This window comes from Oryzias latipes, chromosome 5 (assembly GCF_053564925.1).
Source record: "Oryzias latipes strain Hd-rR chromosome 5, Olatipes_Hd-rR_3.1".
Taxonomy (NCBI): domain Eukaryota; kingdom Metazoa; phylum Chordata; class Actinopteri; order Beloniformes; family Adrianichthyidae; genus Oryzias; species Oryzias latipes.
Genome location: NC_136241.1, coordinates 21552922 through 21571909, shown reverse-complemented (window position 1 = coordinate 21571909; position 18988 = coordinate 21552922). Strand labels below are relative to the sequence as shown.

Below are 18988 nucleotides of genomic sequence, written 5' to 3'. Positions count from 1 at the left end.
TAAAAAAAACTTTTTTTTTTTTCCACAGGCTAGAAGATTAAAAACTAAGAGTTCAAAATTATTATTAAAAAAAGTTTAAATTCCCCAATAATTGTACACCGTGGTAAAATGCTGTTGTCAAGGAGTCAAAATGGCACGAAGCTTTATCTAATTATATTGTGTTGTCCTCTATAAAATGGTGCTACATTAAAAACATCAAAGAACATTAAGAATGACAACATTTTAAAAGCAATCACTCCCATGTTCCAGCCCCATGACACAACCCATAAACTGAAAATCTGCCCTTGTGCACAACGACAACAAAGAACTCCAAGGAAACATGTACAGGTACACAGCTTTGCTAGATGGATGTCACAAGTGGATGCTGTTCCCTGAACAAAGAAACTAGAAATTACTAGCCATCCAAAGGGGAAAAAATAGCAACAAAGGAAGTAGGACTTGAAAGAAAAGCAAAAAAGAACTCATGCTGACCCAACCATGTTGACTGAATGACCAGTATTCTCCTTTTCCTAACTATTTAAATTCAAACTCTAGATTAATACATCCCCACAAACTCAACTTGTGATGGTCACAGCTAAAATAAAAAAATAAAAAAAAACAATAAAGAGTTGAAAGGATAAAACTGAGCTTTTTAACAGAAGCTGAGACAAATTGTTGCCCTTACGTGGTGCTAAGTTGCAGTTTTCTGACTACCGTGTCTCAGCTTTTCTATAAATCTTTATTTTAGAGGTTGTACACTTGTTGCAGATTGTTTAAGTGAGTGCTTCTCAATTATTTTTTACAAGGCCCCCCCTAGGAAAAAGAAAATGTTTTGCGCCCCTCCTAACACCCCCGCACACAAACTCTCCGCGTTGACAATGTATTAGGTTAGTATCTATAAAAATTGTGTAAATATAACTAAAATTGTTTCTTTTAACATTAACAAAAGAAAAAGCAATATAAATCCACTTTCTACAAAAATTAACTTTATTTTGCCACACAGAAAACCTGTTTTTTAAGCTTATTTTCTGTTTTAGACAATAGTCTAAAACATAAAATAAGCTGAAAGTGCCTGAAATAAAAAAATCTGTCATTCCTCATTTAAACTACAAACATTATGACCAACTGAACCATTTGATGCTGAGAAAAAAAATTCAATCAATAAATAATTTCAAATGTAAATTGGTCTGAAACATTGACACAGCAGCATCAATATATTTAATGTTTTTAGTCTGAAGAAATAGGTAAAAAAACATTGTGCTGATTTTATTTTCTAAATGATGGATTGTTTATTTATGATCTCATAAAATGAAGCTGTTTTCCTGCATTTCCTGCTGTCTTTATGTCAAATACTAACACCAACTAAACGACAGGGAGACAAAGACTACATTTATGGAAAATAAAGGCACTTCATAACAGTGTCTTCAATAGTTAATAAAGAATGACATCATTAGTATGAGCTGAATAATCTAAAGGCATGCGATGATCCTGGTGTTGCGCAATAAGTAGCGCTCCACGTGCACGTTCCACCACGCAGCCTGAGCCCACTACCCCTCCCCTTTCGTTCTCACACACGCGGGAAACAGGAGCAGCTGCAGGGACGGCAGTTCATAGTTTCAGGCTGTTACAAACTCTGCGATAGAACAGATAATAGGAAACCAACAGTGGCGCAGATTTATTTCCAAGCACTGAGCCGCTGTCACCGCCCCCCCGCTAAATTGCAATAGCAATTGCCCGTATTACCTGTGCCTAAAACCGCTTCTACTGCGCCTCCCTATTTGAGAAGCACTGGTTTAAGTGCATCAACTGGAGACAAAACCATAGCAACTTGCCAACTAGCTCATTTCCATCAACATGGTCTTGTTAACTGTGCTTTTTTAACTGTTTTTCTACTAGAGTTTTATTAGCCTTTTAGTCAGTAAAAACTACAACATGGATTTTTAAGGTTGGCTTCAGGCTTTATCAGTTTTCAAAGTTGCGCCCAGGTGATATGGATCCACTGCTAAACTCCCATCTGTTGAGACTTGTGTTTAAAAAGTTTGCATAGTTTTTTTTCTTTTCTTGTAATATATCAGCAGAGAAATCTGCAGTTGATCCATCTCACTTGTTATCCAAGATTTTATTGTTTTTAATGGAAAAAATAAAAAAAAGACCACATCATTTTGGTTTACATAGAGTGAACAACTATATAAACAGTTCATCCTAGAGTAAATTTGGTCAATGAACCCCTTTTCTGACCACAGTGCTCTGTGAATAGGGAGATCAGAGCAGTTGGATGGAACTCATAGAGAGAACAAAAGAAGAAGAAAAGAAGAAACAATGATGTTTTAAATTTGGTGATCACTAATCTAAATGAAAAAGAAGTGATTGATGAGTATCCAAAATATCCCTAAAATTATTATGTGGCTTGTCAAATAAATGACACCTTTTGAGGGAGCATGATCACATGCACCACAACACTGAGCTGCAGCAACTGCAGTTTTCATGAATAAATGTGTCCAGCTTGCTGTGATATCTAGGGTGGGTTATTGAACTGGCTTAGCTAGCATGTAATATGTCATAGTCAGTCTCCCAGCATTCCTTCGAGGTTTCATCTTATTGTGTGTGTTATGTGTGTGTCTGTGCTGCATATTATTTATTTATTGTTTCTCTGAAATCTTTGTGCCCATGTACGGTAAAGTGTGGGAGCAGGCACATGGAAGTCATCAGTTGTAGTTAAAAAAAGAGGAACCTCTTGATGGCTCACATTTGTGAACACGCACATGCTCTCAAGGTGATAAGAGAATCCACTCGGAAGAGGAAGTTTCTAAGTTAGTTACTTGACACACAAACAAGCAAACACTTACAAAAACAAATATAATACCTTTTTTATTTTTTAAAAAGAGGCGATTGTTTTCAACTCTAAATTCACTTTATTTCATAACCAGACTCCAACAGAAAACACATTTGAGTTTGATTCCTCAAATTGGTAACTTCATTAGAACAGTACTGGCATTGCTCACATTTTAAACACAGTATGTTTCTGAGAAAAATAAAAAAGATCAACAATCAACTAGTACGACTCATTTGGCTTCTTGAAGCTTTTGCATTGCTCTTTAATAAACTGGCCCTGAAAAATAATCCAGATTGACACTTCTTTGGTTGATTTAAAGACCCACTCTGATAAAAAGTTTTTTTTCAATTTTTATTTTATTTAACATGTTCTTATAGTCTTTTGTTTTCATTATGGAGAGCATATATAAAGAATATTAAGCTTAAATTGCATTTCTGAGTATTTCGTTCTTCAAATTGTTGGTAATAAAGAGCTGATGAAAACAAATGTATTTGAAAATATGTAAAGATCGTATTTGTCATGTAGAAAATACTCTACATGACGGGCAACAAACTCCCTGCTCTGCTCCATTCTGATGCTTCCACTTGTAGATGACTTGATCCATCTACATCTGCATTTTCCTCGTCTGTGCTGGGATCTGGCTCCAATATTGCTCATTATTTTTGGGTTGGGTTATGGGAGTGTGTAAATTAGAAGGATGGCACAGAAACAGACGGATCATGAGGTGTGGGGGTGGGCTTACTCCACACCAAAGATCCCCACCACAACTCAGAACCACTGCTGCACTGCAGAAACTATGTCCTAGAAATCAACACAGGTTTTTTGATTTGGGCTCAAAACTGCATGATCATAGTTAAAAGACTTCAGGGAATTTTTTTTTTTTTTTTTTGCAATAGATCAAAAAATAAATGGAGTGGGTCTTTAGGTTTTAAACTGGAGGAGTTGTACCGGTAGTTCCTTTTAAACTTTTTGAAGGAGTCTGAAAACAATCACGAATCTCAAGAAAGACTGAATTGGAAAGAAAAGCAACTCATGAATGTGTTTAAAAGTAATGAAAAAAAACATAAACAAAAAGATTCAGTTATTTCTACTAAATCTGGAAACTTTTATGCTGTTTGTTTTAGATTGTTGTTTTGTTTTTATCCTGCGCTGTTAAGCACTTTGGTCAGGCTCTGCTGTTTTAAAAGCGCTTTAAAAATAAAGTTGACTTGACTAAAAAAAAAGGCTCTCCAGAAGACTGACCAGTAAGGAAGTTTTCTAGTCCTTTTTTTTTGCCATGTTGAGAGCTGAGAGAGCCTGGATCATCTTCCAGCTTCTCTAATGAGGGAAAAAGGAGAATCTGAGAAACATGCTGAATGTTAACAAGGAGCCCTGAAGCGGCTCAGCAAACATCAACCAATTGGACGGTGGCAGGGAGTCACCTCTTTTGTCATCATTATGATGGCTTCTTGGAGGCTTTTGTCACTTGACCTTTACGCGATGTCAGAAGTACAAACACATATGCCAGCACTCATCTTGTGAGCGAAAGTCTCATTCTGGCAGCTTTGGGTGTAGGAAAGCTTCTTGGAGACACTACCTCGTCGTTCCTTCTGGGAAAAAATGGGAAGACGTGTCTTTGGAATTGGGGGCGGGGGACACAGACCCACTACAAAAACTCACTGTAAAGAAACTTCTGTGCTTCTTGCTTTTACTGCTAAAGGTCCACATGTACTGTATATTGTTTCAACTATAAATGACCAGTACTGAAAATTATCAGCAGACATTGAAGTGAGGTTGCAGCTGCTCGTTTCCAAATTGGTGTCACATCACCCTGAAAAACATAAATTGGATTCTGCTCTACATTTTTTTCCCCCACTCTTTGTTTCTCACATCACTTTATTCTCTTTCACCTTCACTCTTTACACAAGCAGTTAAACCAGTTAAATCTATTGACCCACAATGGGAACATGCCAGATTTAAGTGCATGTTCATTGGGCTATAACCGCTTTAATGTTTCAAAATTCAATGTTGGTTGCATTGATGGATCCATTAGTGTTATTGGATTGTCGCACATGCTGTTGAATATTGATCCACCTTGGTGTATGTTTTCCATGCAAATTGCGTCCTGTGACGACCGCTGTTTTCTAAGCAAGGTCACTAACATAACCCTCTTGTCTTCTTTTCCTCACCTCACTGATGCATCACCTTCCTCTGGCCTCATTGGTGGCCTCCATTTCTTAATCCCAATTCACTTCCCTTTCTCCTTTTCATGTGTTATCCCATACTTTCTTGCCATTTTCTCTCTGTGCATCCATTTGTGTTCACCTCCTCGGCAGTCTCTCCCTCCCCCTGCTCCTTCTCTGTGCAGGGAAGCAAGACACTGCAGAGCAAATCCCTGCTGAATTCCTACTACTCAGGTACACACTCATGTGATCTTTAAAGATGTTTGCAGGACCCTTAGCACTGTAGGAGCTTCTTTTTTTTTTTTTGTTAACATTAAAGTGACAGCTGTATGAGAGAGGTTATTTTATCTTTAACGAGGAGTAGAGCTTATAAGAGCTGTCATTCAAAAAAAAAAAAAAAAAGTAAAATGACGTGTTTTGAATTTTTTCATGCGTAACCCAAGAACTGTGCAGAAGTGGCTGCATTTTCCTGAGCTGCAGCAGCAGTTGTGACACATTGCAAATGACGTGTGAGAGGAAGTCTCCAAAGAGTTTTGAAATGTTCACATATGTTCTCAATTCATGCATTCCAGGGTCTCACAACTCAATGCATGAATTTTGAACAGTGTGCAAATCGATGCTTTTTTAGGCTTTTTTTTTTTTTTGGTTTTTGTCGTGCACTCACATTCCGGTTTTACTATTAATTAATGCAAATTATTAGACTTTTGTTTCTCAGACGAGACTATCCTTAGCCTTCAAATTAAAAAGATTTTCAGCAATTGAGAGACAAAAAGAGATCTTAGGCTCTTTGTTTTATGTATTGAAAGCCATTTATGAAAAATTTATTGCAATATTTCTTTATTAGAAATGCACAAACTAAAAACAAAAAACAATTAGGAACCACTTATTCTCTTATTTTTTGGATTGTTCATTGTGTCCTTCGAGCTAAAGGATGACATAATTTCCTGCTTTCATAAGAGCCCCCTGCTTCAGTTCAATTCCTTTGAAAAAAACCTCAGTGTTTGTAAAATGTGTACGTTTCTGTAAGTTTCCAGCAATTCCCAGAGATGTAGTTTAAACTTTTTTTTATTTTATTTTGTTTTCCTTTTCTTTTTCTTTTTTTACAGCTGTTCACGACAGCTGCTTGTCAATGGGTATGCACATTTTCTTTCCCGTTTTTCTGTGTTCTAACTTTTTTTTCCCCTCCATTTCATGTTGAATCCTCAATGTGTGCAGTGTCCAAAGAGCCTGTTCCAGCCACAACGTCTATAGGTAAGAAAAGACTTTTTAAAATTTTTTTATTTCATGTTTCTGTTTCTATGGAGTCAGTGGTGGAGAAAAAGCTCAGCAGATGTCCCAGCTGCTTGTTTGTTTGTGATATTGTGACGTGGTGAATGGGGCAACACCAGCTAACATGCAGAATTTCATGCGCATTAGGGCTCATGCCATGTTCGAATCCCACACAGATGCTGTATTTATTTTGCAGACAAAAAATGTGCGTTTTCCCAAACAAGCAGTGAGTTTCGACACGGTCCAGATAAAATGTCAACACTATGTTCCAGTATCTTCTTTATGTCCTTTCCGCTTCTTTTTCTCCCTTTCTCTTTCTGTTGGCCAGACTGATCTGTTCTTTGCCAAGGAGCTTGGCTCTTCTCTCTGCCAATGTGTGACATTAGTGTGTGTGTTTGTGTGGATTCAGCTTCACACTCTTCACACAGCGTCACACACTTGCAGGGCTGCATGAGCTGTACTGTAATGTTCCGCTGCACCTTAGGAGTTACAGTTTTCAGTGACATTATGTATGAGCGAGCTCATCGCTCATCGCCGCACTTCCTCCTGACATACGCACAAATTTTGCAGATATTCCTGCCTTTTTTGATACTTGGCGTTCATCTCTTTTACAGTATTATGTCATTTGCTCCTCTTTGTCTTCCTGAATTTTAATTTTTTGTTTTAAATTTCTTCTAATAGAACCTTAGTGAAAGAATGAGCCAGTTTAGCTCATGCTGGTTTGTGGCGCCTTCCGTACGTGAAACCAGGGTTCAAATCCGGGCTGCTCCCTATTCCCTTCTCTGCTTCTGTGCCGGTCCCAAGCCCGGATAGATTGAGAGGGTTGCGTCAGGAAGGGCATCCAGCGTAAAACATTGCCAAGTTAACCATGCGACTCATCCTCGAAAGGGAGGTTGATTTGCTGTGGCGACCCCTGATGTGAAAAGCCAAAAGTGAAAGAAGAAGAAGAACCTTAGTGAAAGAAAAAAAAACTACTATTTTCTCTTTTTTTTGTGTTTCTCTGTTTCATCATCGTTCTTTTTTCTTTTACAAACATTTTTTTTTTCACCAAATAACTGTTTTAGACTAAAACTTCTTACTTCCATATTGTGTCTATAGAAATGAGTGACAGGAAAAATTCTGATCACACATCATAAACTCAGGATCTTGTGAGAATAAAAAAAAAAAGTAGACAAAAGAGGAAAGCTGTGGCTGATAAATGATTTAGACCAGCGCTTCAGCTGCTTGTGTTTTTTACTCCATTTGATAAAATGCTCAGAACTGGAGTTGCAAGGTTTCTGTTTCACGTGCTGATGCACATCAGGACACTGTGGAGCAGTGTGCGGAAGAATGCTTGGGTAATTTATGCAGCAGAAGAAATACCCTGTCATACATCTTCATGACATTAGCATTTTATGGAACCATCTGTTCCTGCTGAAATAAGGCAGAAAATCAAAAGATGCACAACAAAACCTTGATTTTATTGTGATGAAAAATCTGCTGCTCACAGCATATAAAATATAGAAAACTGACTGTAGAATAGAGTGAATGTGTGGAATACACTATCATGAAGAGATTTTGGGACAGAACTTAAAGATTCTTTTTTACATATAGTTTCAACTCCACTTGGCTTATTTTTTTGTTTTTTTTTCTTTATCTTTAACTTGTTTTGTGTGCCATTTGTCTTACTTTTCTTTGCACCTTTATCATTTTTTTGAGTCCATCCATATTCATCAATCAGCCTCAGTTTAGGCAGCTGTTTGCACATCATGCTGAGCGTTGCAATTATGTTATTGATTGAAGCAGCAAATTGATGGATGGAGGTTTTACAAATTGAGTATCAAGCCTGTTTCTATTAACATTATCATTATCGAATGGCAAAGAAAGACTAACAGCAAGGGATATGTGTGATGGGGGAAAAAAAGGTGGAAAAAGGGTTTGCAGTTTATACTCTGTTGGAATTTCTTTCAGTTTGTTAATTTATTTACAATTTGCTGTAATCTGATAGGTGTTGATGGTTTTTTCCCCCCTGAATCCTAACTTGGAAAATAATTGAATGTGTTATAATCAAAAAGGGTCAGGCTGCAGTTCTTCATTAAAAAACATTCAGAGCTGGATGCGGGTCTACTCTCCATTGTGAAGCTTTAAATGCTTTCAGCCTTGCTGGTGCCTGGCTGACTCTCTTCATTTTTCTTGGTTATATTTAAAAAGAAAATAAACCAAACAGCCTCTTAAAGACAAAAGAAAAAACGTCTTTTCACAAGACTTTTATAATTTTAAACAAGAAAAGCACTCAGAAATTGGGACGCACTGCACCAAAGAAATTGTGTGCAGATTGTTTTTTAAACGCTTATTGGATTCAGATAAAAGGAGCTAAATCTCCTAAATAAATTGAATATAAATAGCCAACATTTAAAACAGTCTAAATAAAGAAATATTTTACCTTTGAAAATGGAAAAAAGATTCAAGCATGTAAGTCCTCTAATGAGTTTCTTTTATTATTTTTTAGTGAAAGGATGATAAACTGTTTTATTATTTCTAAACCATCAGACAACTTTGGTCATCTTAAAAAGAAATGGATCAAAATACACACAAGTATAAAACGGGAAACAAGGACACATCAAAAACATGCACATTCATGAAGAAATTTCCAAGTATTCATAGGCGTGTACAGTATTAAAAGTAATGCAACATAAATCCTGTGGATCAGTAGGAACCCACTGCAGGATGACACGCATTTCATGTGCAAACACGTTTTCTTCAAAAAATCAATCTCCCAGATGCTGAAGTTCGCTAAAAGGTGATTCAAGACGCTCCAACGCCAGATCACTGAGTCGGAGAGGACAGCTACCAAAGAAGTTCTTATTTCCCACAGATCAGAGGTCTTTTGGGTTTCATTAGGTACACTCTGCTGCACAAATACTATAAAACACAATGACAAACAGAAAATGGAGCAAAAGAACTAAATCTGGTCACTAATCCTGTCTATTACCCTTGTTAGTCCTTTTTCTGACATTTGAAAAGCCACAGTGATTAGAGAAATTTAAATAAAAGGCCAATTTTTTAAATGTGTTTTTATTGTTAATATTTAATATTCAATTTGAACTTTTTAGTGCTTTTTTTCACCTTTTACTCAAAATCGGCAATTATATTGCTTCTTTACAAAAACGTACCACCCTTTTCAAGACCTTTCCAAAAATATTTTGTTACAAAAAAGGTCTTAAAAATGAATAATTCAGTACAAGAAAAGGTGTTTAAAGACCCACTTTGATCATCTTTTAATCTATTTTCAAAACGTTTCTCATGGTTTCTTTAAATATGAATATGATGTCATTATTTAATAGTTGTGGGCAGGACTGTTGACGCGTTGCAACTCTGTGCCCCTTTGCCCTCCCTGTTGCAGAGAGCTGAAAGCAGGAAGCCTGTGGCTTGGAGAGCGTAATTTCTATGACACAAATAAGCTCTTTTTCAAATGACATTTTTTTCACCTGCTCTTAAATCACAACAATTTGAATAAAGAAATACACAGAAAATCAAAATTTGAACTTAATGTTTTATATATATTTCTTCCATCATGAGAAAAGACACAAGAACAAGTTAAAAAGACACCAAAAACACAATTTACATCGGAGTGGGTCTTTAAATCTAGCTCACTCACAAAGAAAAAAAGCTAAGGGAATGTCAGCGAACTTAAATGACGAGAATCAGTGATTACCTTCCCAGTGTTTCTTTTCTAAAGCAAAATAGAGTTCATTTTGTCAGGCCTTTTATTGTGGTTTTTAATTCTTGTCCTAAAATTAGTTTTTGTACTTTAAGGGAACTACCTTTGAGCCTCCACAGGGATGCAAAGGAAAAGTCTTTACCCGTGCAGAAGTAACATTATTCCCCCCAATAGTGTACTGAATGAAGTTTCTCAACTGTACTACGCAAAAGCAATTATTTTCTCAGTCCGGTCCAGCGTAGCATTAGGCTGCATGTAAGGTGATTATGGCTAATGGTAGTCATTTTGTTTTGCCATAATGTGGCAGTGCTGGGTAATTGAAGGTGAGTGCAGCTGAGAGATGGTCATTTTAACCTTTGCGTTCTCAAGCAAGATGTGCAGCTTTCCAGGCAGTTTCTCTGAACTGCCCGCGCTAACAGCTAATGCTTCATTGTTGCTCCAAGGCACCAATGAGAGGATGCATGTTGAGATTGTTACCAGATCAAACCAGAATAAGGACTGAAAGGAGAAAAAAAGCATTTAGCTTTGATGGTAAAATAACAGGATACTACAAAATTCATTTTATTACAGTCTTTATTCCATACGTATGGTTTGTGTTGATTGTGAAACTTGCTGTGGTCTGCTTTTGTCTGCTTGCTGTGCAGCAGCGAGGTGACCTGCAGATCTCTTTGAAGTGAACTTCTGCACAAACAACATCTGCCTGCAAATGCTTGAAAAAGCAACCGTCAGCTGTGTTTCTCTAAGTTACAGAGCAAGAATGCATACACACACAGACACACACACTCCTGCAACCACACATAGACACATTGGTTCACACTTTGTGAGTCAGTGTACTTTGTGTCGGGAAATAAACCACTGGGAAAGTGTCTAGACCAGCTGGTATATATATGTATAAACATACACTCTGGCAGATTCAGTTATGTTTTTTTTTATGTTCTTTAAGCATGATTAAATAGATACATACATAACAGTGCTTGCTATCTCTCTACATATATATATATATATGTATATATCGATCGATATATCTATATATAGATATATATACATATATATATATATCTATATCTATATATATATAGATGTATATAGATAGATAGATAGTCAAACAGATTGAGTGCCGTTCTGTGCTGTTGGAAACAGGGTGACTCCATCCCAGGGGAGGAAATAAACTTTTTGTTGTTTGTGTGAGTTATTAGATTTTTTACAACACCAAGTCAGAGGTACATAAAGCTATTTTTTAGTGTGACAGATCAAGTTAAAAAAGAAAAAGTATTATGATCTTTTGACTCAAGTATTTTTAAACGACAGAATAACTGTCACAAATGGAAAAGCAATCAAATCTTTATTTTAAAAAATGTTAAACACAGTGAGTGAAATCAAATCACTTATAAAGAAAATAAAAATCATCGTTGCTTTTTTTTAAATAGACTAATACCTGTTATACTTATTTTCTCACTTATCTTGGACCACTTATACACCTGCCAACAACATATTGTAATAAATCTACACCAAATTATGACTTTAAGCATGCAAGACAAAACACGGTTTTAAAAAAATGCAAACCATAATTATAAAACAACACAATACCACTAAACCGTTCTGCAAATGATGAGCAGTTCTACATTTTAACTACATACCTGACCTTTAACAATCTATTAATGCTTTCAAAATGAAAAACAAACAGTAGCTGCGATTACATGTGAAAAATTGATTTGAATGGATCTAAGATCGTGTTAGAATTGACATGTGTACAAGGCCCAGAAAAACTTCATCTGATTATACCAAACATTTAAATACATTTAATTTTGTTTGGACACGATTGGAAACACAAATTCATGTGATTGTTTACAGTGTTTCTCAGGACGTGGACTGACTACTGTTTGAGGCCTCCTCCGGAGCGCACACCGTAACAAAGCACCATCCTCTGTTCGCAAACACGAAGATACGAGTTTGGCTGCTCTGCTCAGAGACATGGTTCGCTCACGCGTAGCAGCCGGCCGGTGTAGATGGAGTGGCGAGCCAGAGCTGTGGTGACCCACAATCGGATGAAATTGTTTACAGTCACCACGATCCGATTAACAATTGTCATAACCCACCCATATTGATCAGAAGGAAATTTTTATTTTGATCAGACGTTAATTCTGATTACTTTTGTCCATGTAACTGCAGCTATTGTTTGCTTTAATGATTGCTTTATTTAAGAGTTTTTAGGTTAGGTTTTGCACCCAATTTCTCAAAACTATTTGTATTTACCCAGCCAGCAAGACTAAGTGGACCCATATGGTTTAACAGTTTATTTAAGTGAGTAACATCTACTTACGTTACTCATCTTAACCTATTTAGGAATTTATTTATAATTATGTACATATTTTGTTCATATGAAATAACCTTTTTTCTAACATAATCTAACATAAGTCTTTTCTTTCATGTTCTCACCTGCTTTTTTGCACTCTTTTAATGGATAATAATTTTTTTGCACCTGCACTTCTATATCCCTATTTTATTTGTTTTCATTTATCTTAAAGTTTTTCCGTCACACTAAAACAAACCCAAATCTCTGACTTTACTCTAAAGGAATGAAGTGAAGTTGAACTCAACCTTGTACTTCTCTAATAGAGTAAGGAGGAACAGATGAACTTATCGGCGCACCTTATTTGTTTTATTTTCAAAGCTGGCAAAATTAAAACCAAGCACAAGTGATACAACACCTAACCTTTGTGAAAAGTTTGTTAATCCGTTTGTCTTTAGAATAGTCTAATTTAAAGACAAACAGTAACTGCTGCAACAATTTTGAACATTTCACTTATTAAAGCCAACAAAGGAAGTGCATGTAAAGCAAGTATGAGCACGGGGTGAAATGTGTTGGATTGTGCTTTATTGTTCCTCAAAGCACAAAAGCAGCTATGATGAGGGACGCCTGTTTATTATGGATATATTCTATATGAGACTGATAACTAACATCTTTCAGAAATGTGTGCTGTTCAGCATTAATTTATTATCCGTTTGAATTTTTTGTTTGATTCCTTAGGATCTAATTACTGAGTATATGCATGATGTGGATGCAGCATACTGTAATTAATCAAAGTTAAATGGGACAAAGTCTTCCTCTGTCATAACAAGGATCCAAGTGCTACTCTAATTAAGTTATGGCTTAACTCACATCTTCTTCTTTGTTTGAATGACAAATGTTTGCCAGCTTTAATTTACAATGAGTGTGTGTTAATGTTCCTCTATCTAGGAGACACTATTTTTTTCTTTTTCTAAATTTGGAGTCCAAAAGGGATGGTTGCAGAATAATTCAACAAGTCAGTCTACTTTTCAGCTCAATATTCCCATTGTGTTGACATAGTGTTTTCCGGTCTCCCCCAGCTGTACCACCCCCAATTATAAACAAAAATTCTGTGATGTTTATTGATTGCAATCCAGAATTTCCAACAAAGCCTCAGATTTGTTAGATTTGATGTTAATACTCATCCCCGCTGATTCACACCCTGCTGCAAACCTCTTTTGTGCCTGCTGGAAACCTCTGCTTAACAAAAACTAAAAATATCACATCATCTGCATAAATTTATAACATTTAAATTTCTAATTACCAAACCAAAAGTATCCACCTGCTGGTTGTTCCTCAAAAATTACATTCACAAAGTGAACAATTAGTGGTTGAAAAAGGTTCTAGTGTGTTTCCTGCCTGTACACAGGATGATTTTTTTCTAGATCTGTCTTTGCCTTGTAAAGATGCAGACACAGTTTTTATATGCATAAAGTAAGCGATCTACATTTTGAACAAAAGTACAATTATATATATATACTGTGCAAAAATTTTTACCACCAACAGGTGAAACAATCGAATGGAAAATTAATCTGTTTCATAATTTCTTCATCATTTGTCAGAGAGAATCACAGAATTTTTTTTTCCTTCTGATTTTTTTTAATGCATGAAGAAAGATGGCCTAAACTCAGGTCATCTACAGCTCAAGGTCCATGATTGGTAAACGAAAGTAAATATATAATAATGTTTGTCCAAACACTGCAGTTTTTTAACTTCTTTTCAGCTTGTTTTTTGTATGTTTATGAAACGTTTTTGTTTGCCTTCTATTTTATTCTTTCATGTGTTTCTTGTCATAAAAATAAGCAGAGATGAAGTTTGCCATGTGTGACAAGAAAGGACACAAAGATGCTTGTGAGTGCAGGCGCCTATACAAGTTCTGGGATAACACTTCCTTGAGAGGTCTTTGTCAGGAATTGGAGGTGTAGGACCGAATATGCAGGAGACAGGCTTGGTCGCAGAAAATTAAACATTTAATACATAAACTTGGACATGACAACGTATACACTAGGGGTACTTAACTAAATGAAGAGAGCTGTGGATGAATAACCTGAACCTGGTGAGACCAATACATAATCCTCACATTCTTCAAGGACAAAATTTATTTAGAAATTAAACGTAGCACCAAAATAAATCATATTATAATTATTTAATTATCAATTTGACCAATTCTTTTGAATTAATAGGACTTTTAGTATGGAATATAATGGGTCACAAGTAGCATAAACTGTAGCTAATATGTGATGCACACACTAATGCAACATCTGAAATTTGGCCCTCAGAAATAAAAGGCTTAGACAATCATGTAATCCATTTTCTGTACATCATCAGTAGGGGCATCTTAAGTCTATCCCTGCAGTGTTCAGGTGAGAGAAGGGCGTTCTCTGCACATGATGCCTGTCAAGGAAGTAGTTACAAGTAAATTCAAAGTCATCTATAACCAAGTCTTTCATAAAGTCAGTGAGAAACTTAATAGCACACTGCCAAGCATGAAGGACTGTGTTAACATACACACACTAAAGGCATAAAGAGGCTTCATAGACACAATGCCTCAACACACATTGTTGGTACACATCTCCTTATCAGGCTGGCACACATACACGTTAACACCATCAAACGCTTAAATGTGTGCACTTGAACACCTTTGTGCCTGTGGGGTCAATATATCTCCCGATTAGCATTGAGATGTCTTCATCACAGTCAGTGTTATGAAGCTATTGCTACAACTCCATTTCATGCCTGGCTTAATGCATTTCTGACCTTGGTGGGCTTATTCTTAACACACAAATGCACAAAATGGTGCACACAGAGTTGTGCCTTCAAATCCAAATGTTTTCTACTGTAAGAAAAACTCGAAAATGCCCCAGTGCTGTATTTGTAGGCAGGCATTTGGACACACGTTTGACCTCAAAGGCAGCAGCGGGAAGCCTTGGAAGCAGCTGGAGTGTATATTTTCTATTTGATGTTTTGAATTGTTAAATACCCAATTCTGACTTGCATTAAGTGTAGAATGATGTATTCATATGCATATTTCATGATTTATCATATCGATAAGTTACTCAACAGCAAGTGTTCCTTGTTAGTCACTGACCTCTTACCATGTGTGTCTCTGTGTCCAGAGGAGTGATTGAATTAGAATAGTAAATAAAATAAAAAAACTAGAAGACTTTCAAATCATACAAGTCAATAGTTTATTCATGAAAGAAACATAGAAAAATGCCTAAACGTAAACATGCTATACTTTGTTTCACAAAATAAGCTCACTTCTAAAACATTGCCTGCAGGTCTATGTATATATATGTATACATTATGTATGTGTGTGTGTATATATATATAAAATATGCCCCTTCTAGTATAAAGACTACAAATCAGTGCTCTATAGTTTACACATATTACAGACAAATGCATAAATAAATAAATAAAAGAAAATAAACAAATAAATAAAAAAAGTCTGCATGTCATGAATGAATCACAAAATATTATTGCTGTAAAACACTGCAGAAAACAACACTAGTTTGAGCAGGAGGCGCGCCACAACAGTTCGGTTAATCAGATATTCAAAGATTCAGACTTCTTGGCTCAATTACTGTTTTAAAAAAACATTTCAAACTGAAAACTAGTCTCTCTAGTGGTTTGTCTTAAACCAAACAGTGGCCTCCAAAGGCATCTCAAAAGAAAAAGATGGTGGTTTTTTTCTCTCTTTAATGAGAATGGCTCTTTCCGTGCTGTGAAAGAGAGAGACGGCAGTAAGACGGCTGCCAGGGGATCGTCTACAAAGTTCAATTTCAGGGACAACTTGGATTTGTTTATCAAATTTGTTCATATTTTTAATAAGTTGCAAAGGTATCAGATCCAAACTCTGATCAAGTCAAAATTAAATTACTCAAAATTGGATTGGGGTAAAAAAGAAAACCTGATGGGGAAATTCCTGATAACCACTTATCTCTAAGTAACTTTGTTTTGAACCCCAGTCTTGATGTAGGTGTCAGGTCACTAGGTGAATGCTGAAATCAGTGGAGATGGTTACAAAGGGTTCAGGGATTTCCATGCATGATTTAAAACTAAGTCTTAGAAATAATTATGATGAGGATACACTAAAGAACACATACAACATGACCACTTCAGTAAACTATGGTTTTTGGTTTTTGTCTCCTTAAGGTCACATTCTTAACACTGGATATATTCTATTCACTCCATCTTCTCCCCCCATCTAATTTCCACTCTTCTCTTTCCCATTTTGGATCTTGAGGATCTTTTTATCTATCTGGCCTTTTTCTAAAAGATTCTCAGGCACCTTCTCATTTTTTGTTGTTTCTCTGTCATCACTTCCTCTTGTCACACAATGATTGCTGACAAACTTGGGTCCCTCCTCGTCGTCTCATTATTCATGCTCCCAGTTGCTTCACATGCATTAACACACTGTGAAAAAGGAGCTGCAAAGTGACCCATGTGGCCCGCTCATTCTTCATTTGTCAAGGGAGGCCGATGTTTGGATTGGATTTTTGGAGAAGCCACTTTAGGCCACTAATAAATTTACAGCCATCATTAACATGCAAATGGCTCTATTAAAAACACACAGAGCAATGTATTTTCATTTCATAACTCCTCTTGGTCACATGCAAACTGGATCACACGCACACAGGGATTGTCAAAGGCCTCATCTGTGCACAGAATGACATTTTATTTGTTGAAGTCTCATTGAATAGATTTAAATGTGCAGTAATTGAAATGCCCTGATGTTTTCTATTAGAATGAATTTGTCCTTTTCAAACTGAAAGACATTTTTTTAAATCTTTTTTTTTTCTTCTGTATACTTTTTTCATACTTTGGCAAAGCTTTTTCTGTTTTTGTTATACAGTGGAAAGAATAAGTTTTTGATCCCTTGCTGAAACAATAACAAAGAAAATCAAGAAATTGACTTTAAACAATTTATATAAAATGTATTAGCATTTCTTTGAGGCAAAATCAAGTATTTGATCCCCGGGCATCCATTAAGAGTTTTGGTTCAAGCAGACCAGTTAAACTTTCCTAATCAATCTGTAATATGAATTGAATACAGATGTTTAAACTAATTACTTGAAGAAATGACACCTGTCCACAGAATCAGTTAGTCAGCCAGTCAAATTATGCAACATGGAAAATATTAAAGAGCTTTCAGTTAATTTAAGGGAGAAGATTTTAGAGCTGCACAAGACCATAATGGACTGAAAAACTTTCAGCAAGAAGCTGGTGGTTAAGGTGACAACTGTTGGTTCATTTGTACCAAAATACAAGAATATGACCATCAATCCACCCATAGGTCTGGGGCTCCAAACAAGATTTTACATAGTGGGGTTGCCATGATCATGAGAACAGTAAGAAATAGACCTAAAACAACACACCAGGAGTTAGTTGATTATCTCAAAGTAGCTAGGACCACAGTCACCAAGAAAACCATTGGTAATACTCTACGCCACAATGGTTAAAAAGCAGTGCTTTCAAAGTATCCCTGCTTAAGAAGGCACATGTGGAGACCCGCCTGACGTTTGCTTATAAACACCTTCATGATTTAGAGTGATTGGGAGAAGGTGCTGTGATCATATGAGACCAAAATTAAGCTCTTTGGCATCAACTCAACCTGTTGTGTTTGGAGGAAGAGAAATCTTGCCTATGATGCTAATAACACTATCCTGTTAAGCATAGATGTGGAAACATTGTGCTTGGGGGTGTTTTTCTGCACTGGGCTACTTCACCCTGTGGATGGGAGGATGAATTCAGCCATGTCACATCAAATTGAATTGAGGATAATGACTCAAAACATATACTTTCCACAAAGTACTAAAACCCTCTTCCCTTCTGGCAAGAGGATTCAAATACTTATTTCCCTTAATGAAATGCAAAAAAATGTATATCAATTATTTAAAGTGAATTTCTTGATTTTCTTTCTGGTTTTCTATTTTCCACTGTTCCAATGAACCTACCATGAAGATGACAGTATGTCAATTTGTTTTTAAGTGGGCAAACCTACTAAATCAGCAAGATATCTAATACTTATTTTCTCCAGTGTAAATGTTCAAAGAGGGTTTTTTCGTACTGTTTTTCTAAATATTATTATTTTCTATCTGCATTTTACTTGAGATGCTCAATCAGAACCCTAATTGGTCATAACTATGTATTCTATGATTATGCTGTGGAGCTAGTCACCAGGTGATGGACATTACTCAATTATCACATTCTACCTTTTTATGTTGGGCGTTTGTGAAAGCACACATGAACAACATGGTTAATTGGAGCCTTGTTTTATGAATTTCTGTTAAGTTGGTTATCACATGCATCATGACTCCACGGCATCATTCAAGGCCAAACACAGGCTGAAGAAAGTTACTACAGCTATGGTTGAACCAAACCTTATTGGCTGTCCAAGGAGGTCCATCATTATAATGTCTGGCAATGTCTCTCTGTCTTCATTTACAGACAGCAGTCAGCCGTCTCTGTCCCAGCCCTCCCTGACCTTGCAGAGCTTTCCGTACGGAGGCTGTGAGTCTGTGGAACTCTCCTATCAGAGCGGTATGTGCATCCCACATCCTTCCAGTTGGCCACATCACAAAAACGTAACTTTGAGTCTAAAGGTGGATGGAGTTCATCTTTTATTGTCTGTGGTGTAGGTTGGCAAATGTTGCTCAAGATAAAGAAAATGTATGACTATTTTCATGAATTTTGAGTATGTTTTGTAATACTAT

The 18988-nt window shown here is 36.3% G+C and overlaps 1 protein-coding gene across 17 annotated transcripts in view; it reads left to right on the top strand.

Moving 5' to 3' along the window:
• The window catches only part of ptprt (protein tyrosine phosphatase receptor type T), a 311398-nt gene that overhangs the window by 220315 nt on the left and 72095 nt on the right, over positions 1-18988 (top strand). For 16 of the 17 annotated variants that reach the window (XM_078948035.1, XM_078948033.1, XM_078948029.1 and 13 more), the window contains 3 exons: positions 5128-5208; positions 6190-6225; positions 18723-18815. In XM_078948035.1, coding sequence (XP_078804161.1) covers positions 5128-5208; positions 6190-6225; positions 18723-18815 — 210 coding nt within the window. The remainder of the gene's footprint in view (positions 1-5127; positions 5209-6189; positions 6226-18722; positions 18816-18988) is intronic. The other variant, XM_078948032.1, reaches the window with a different exon arrangement.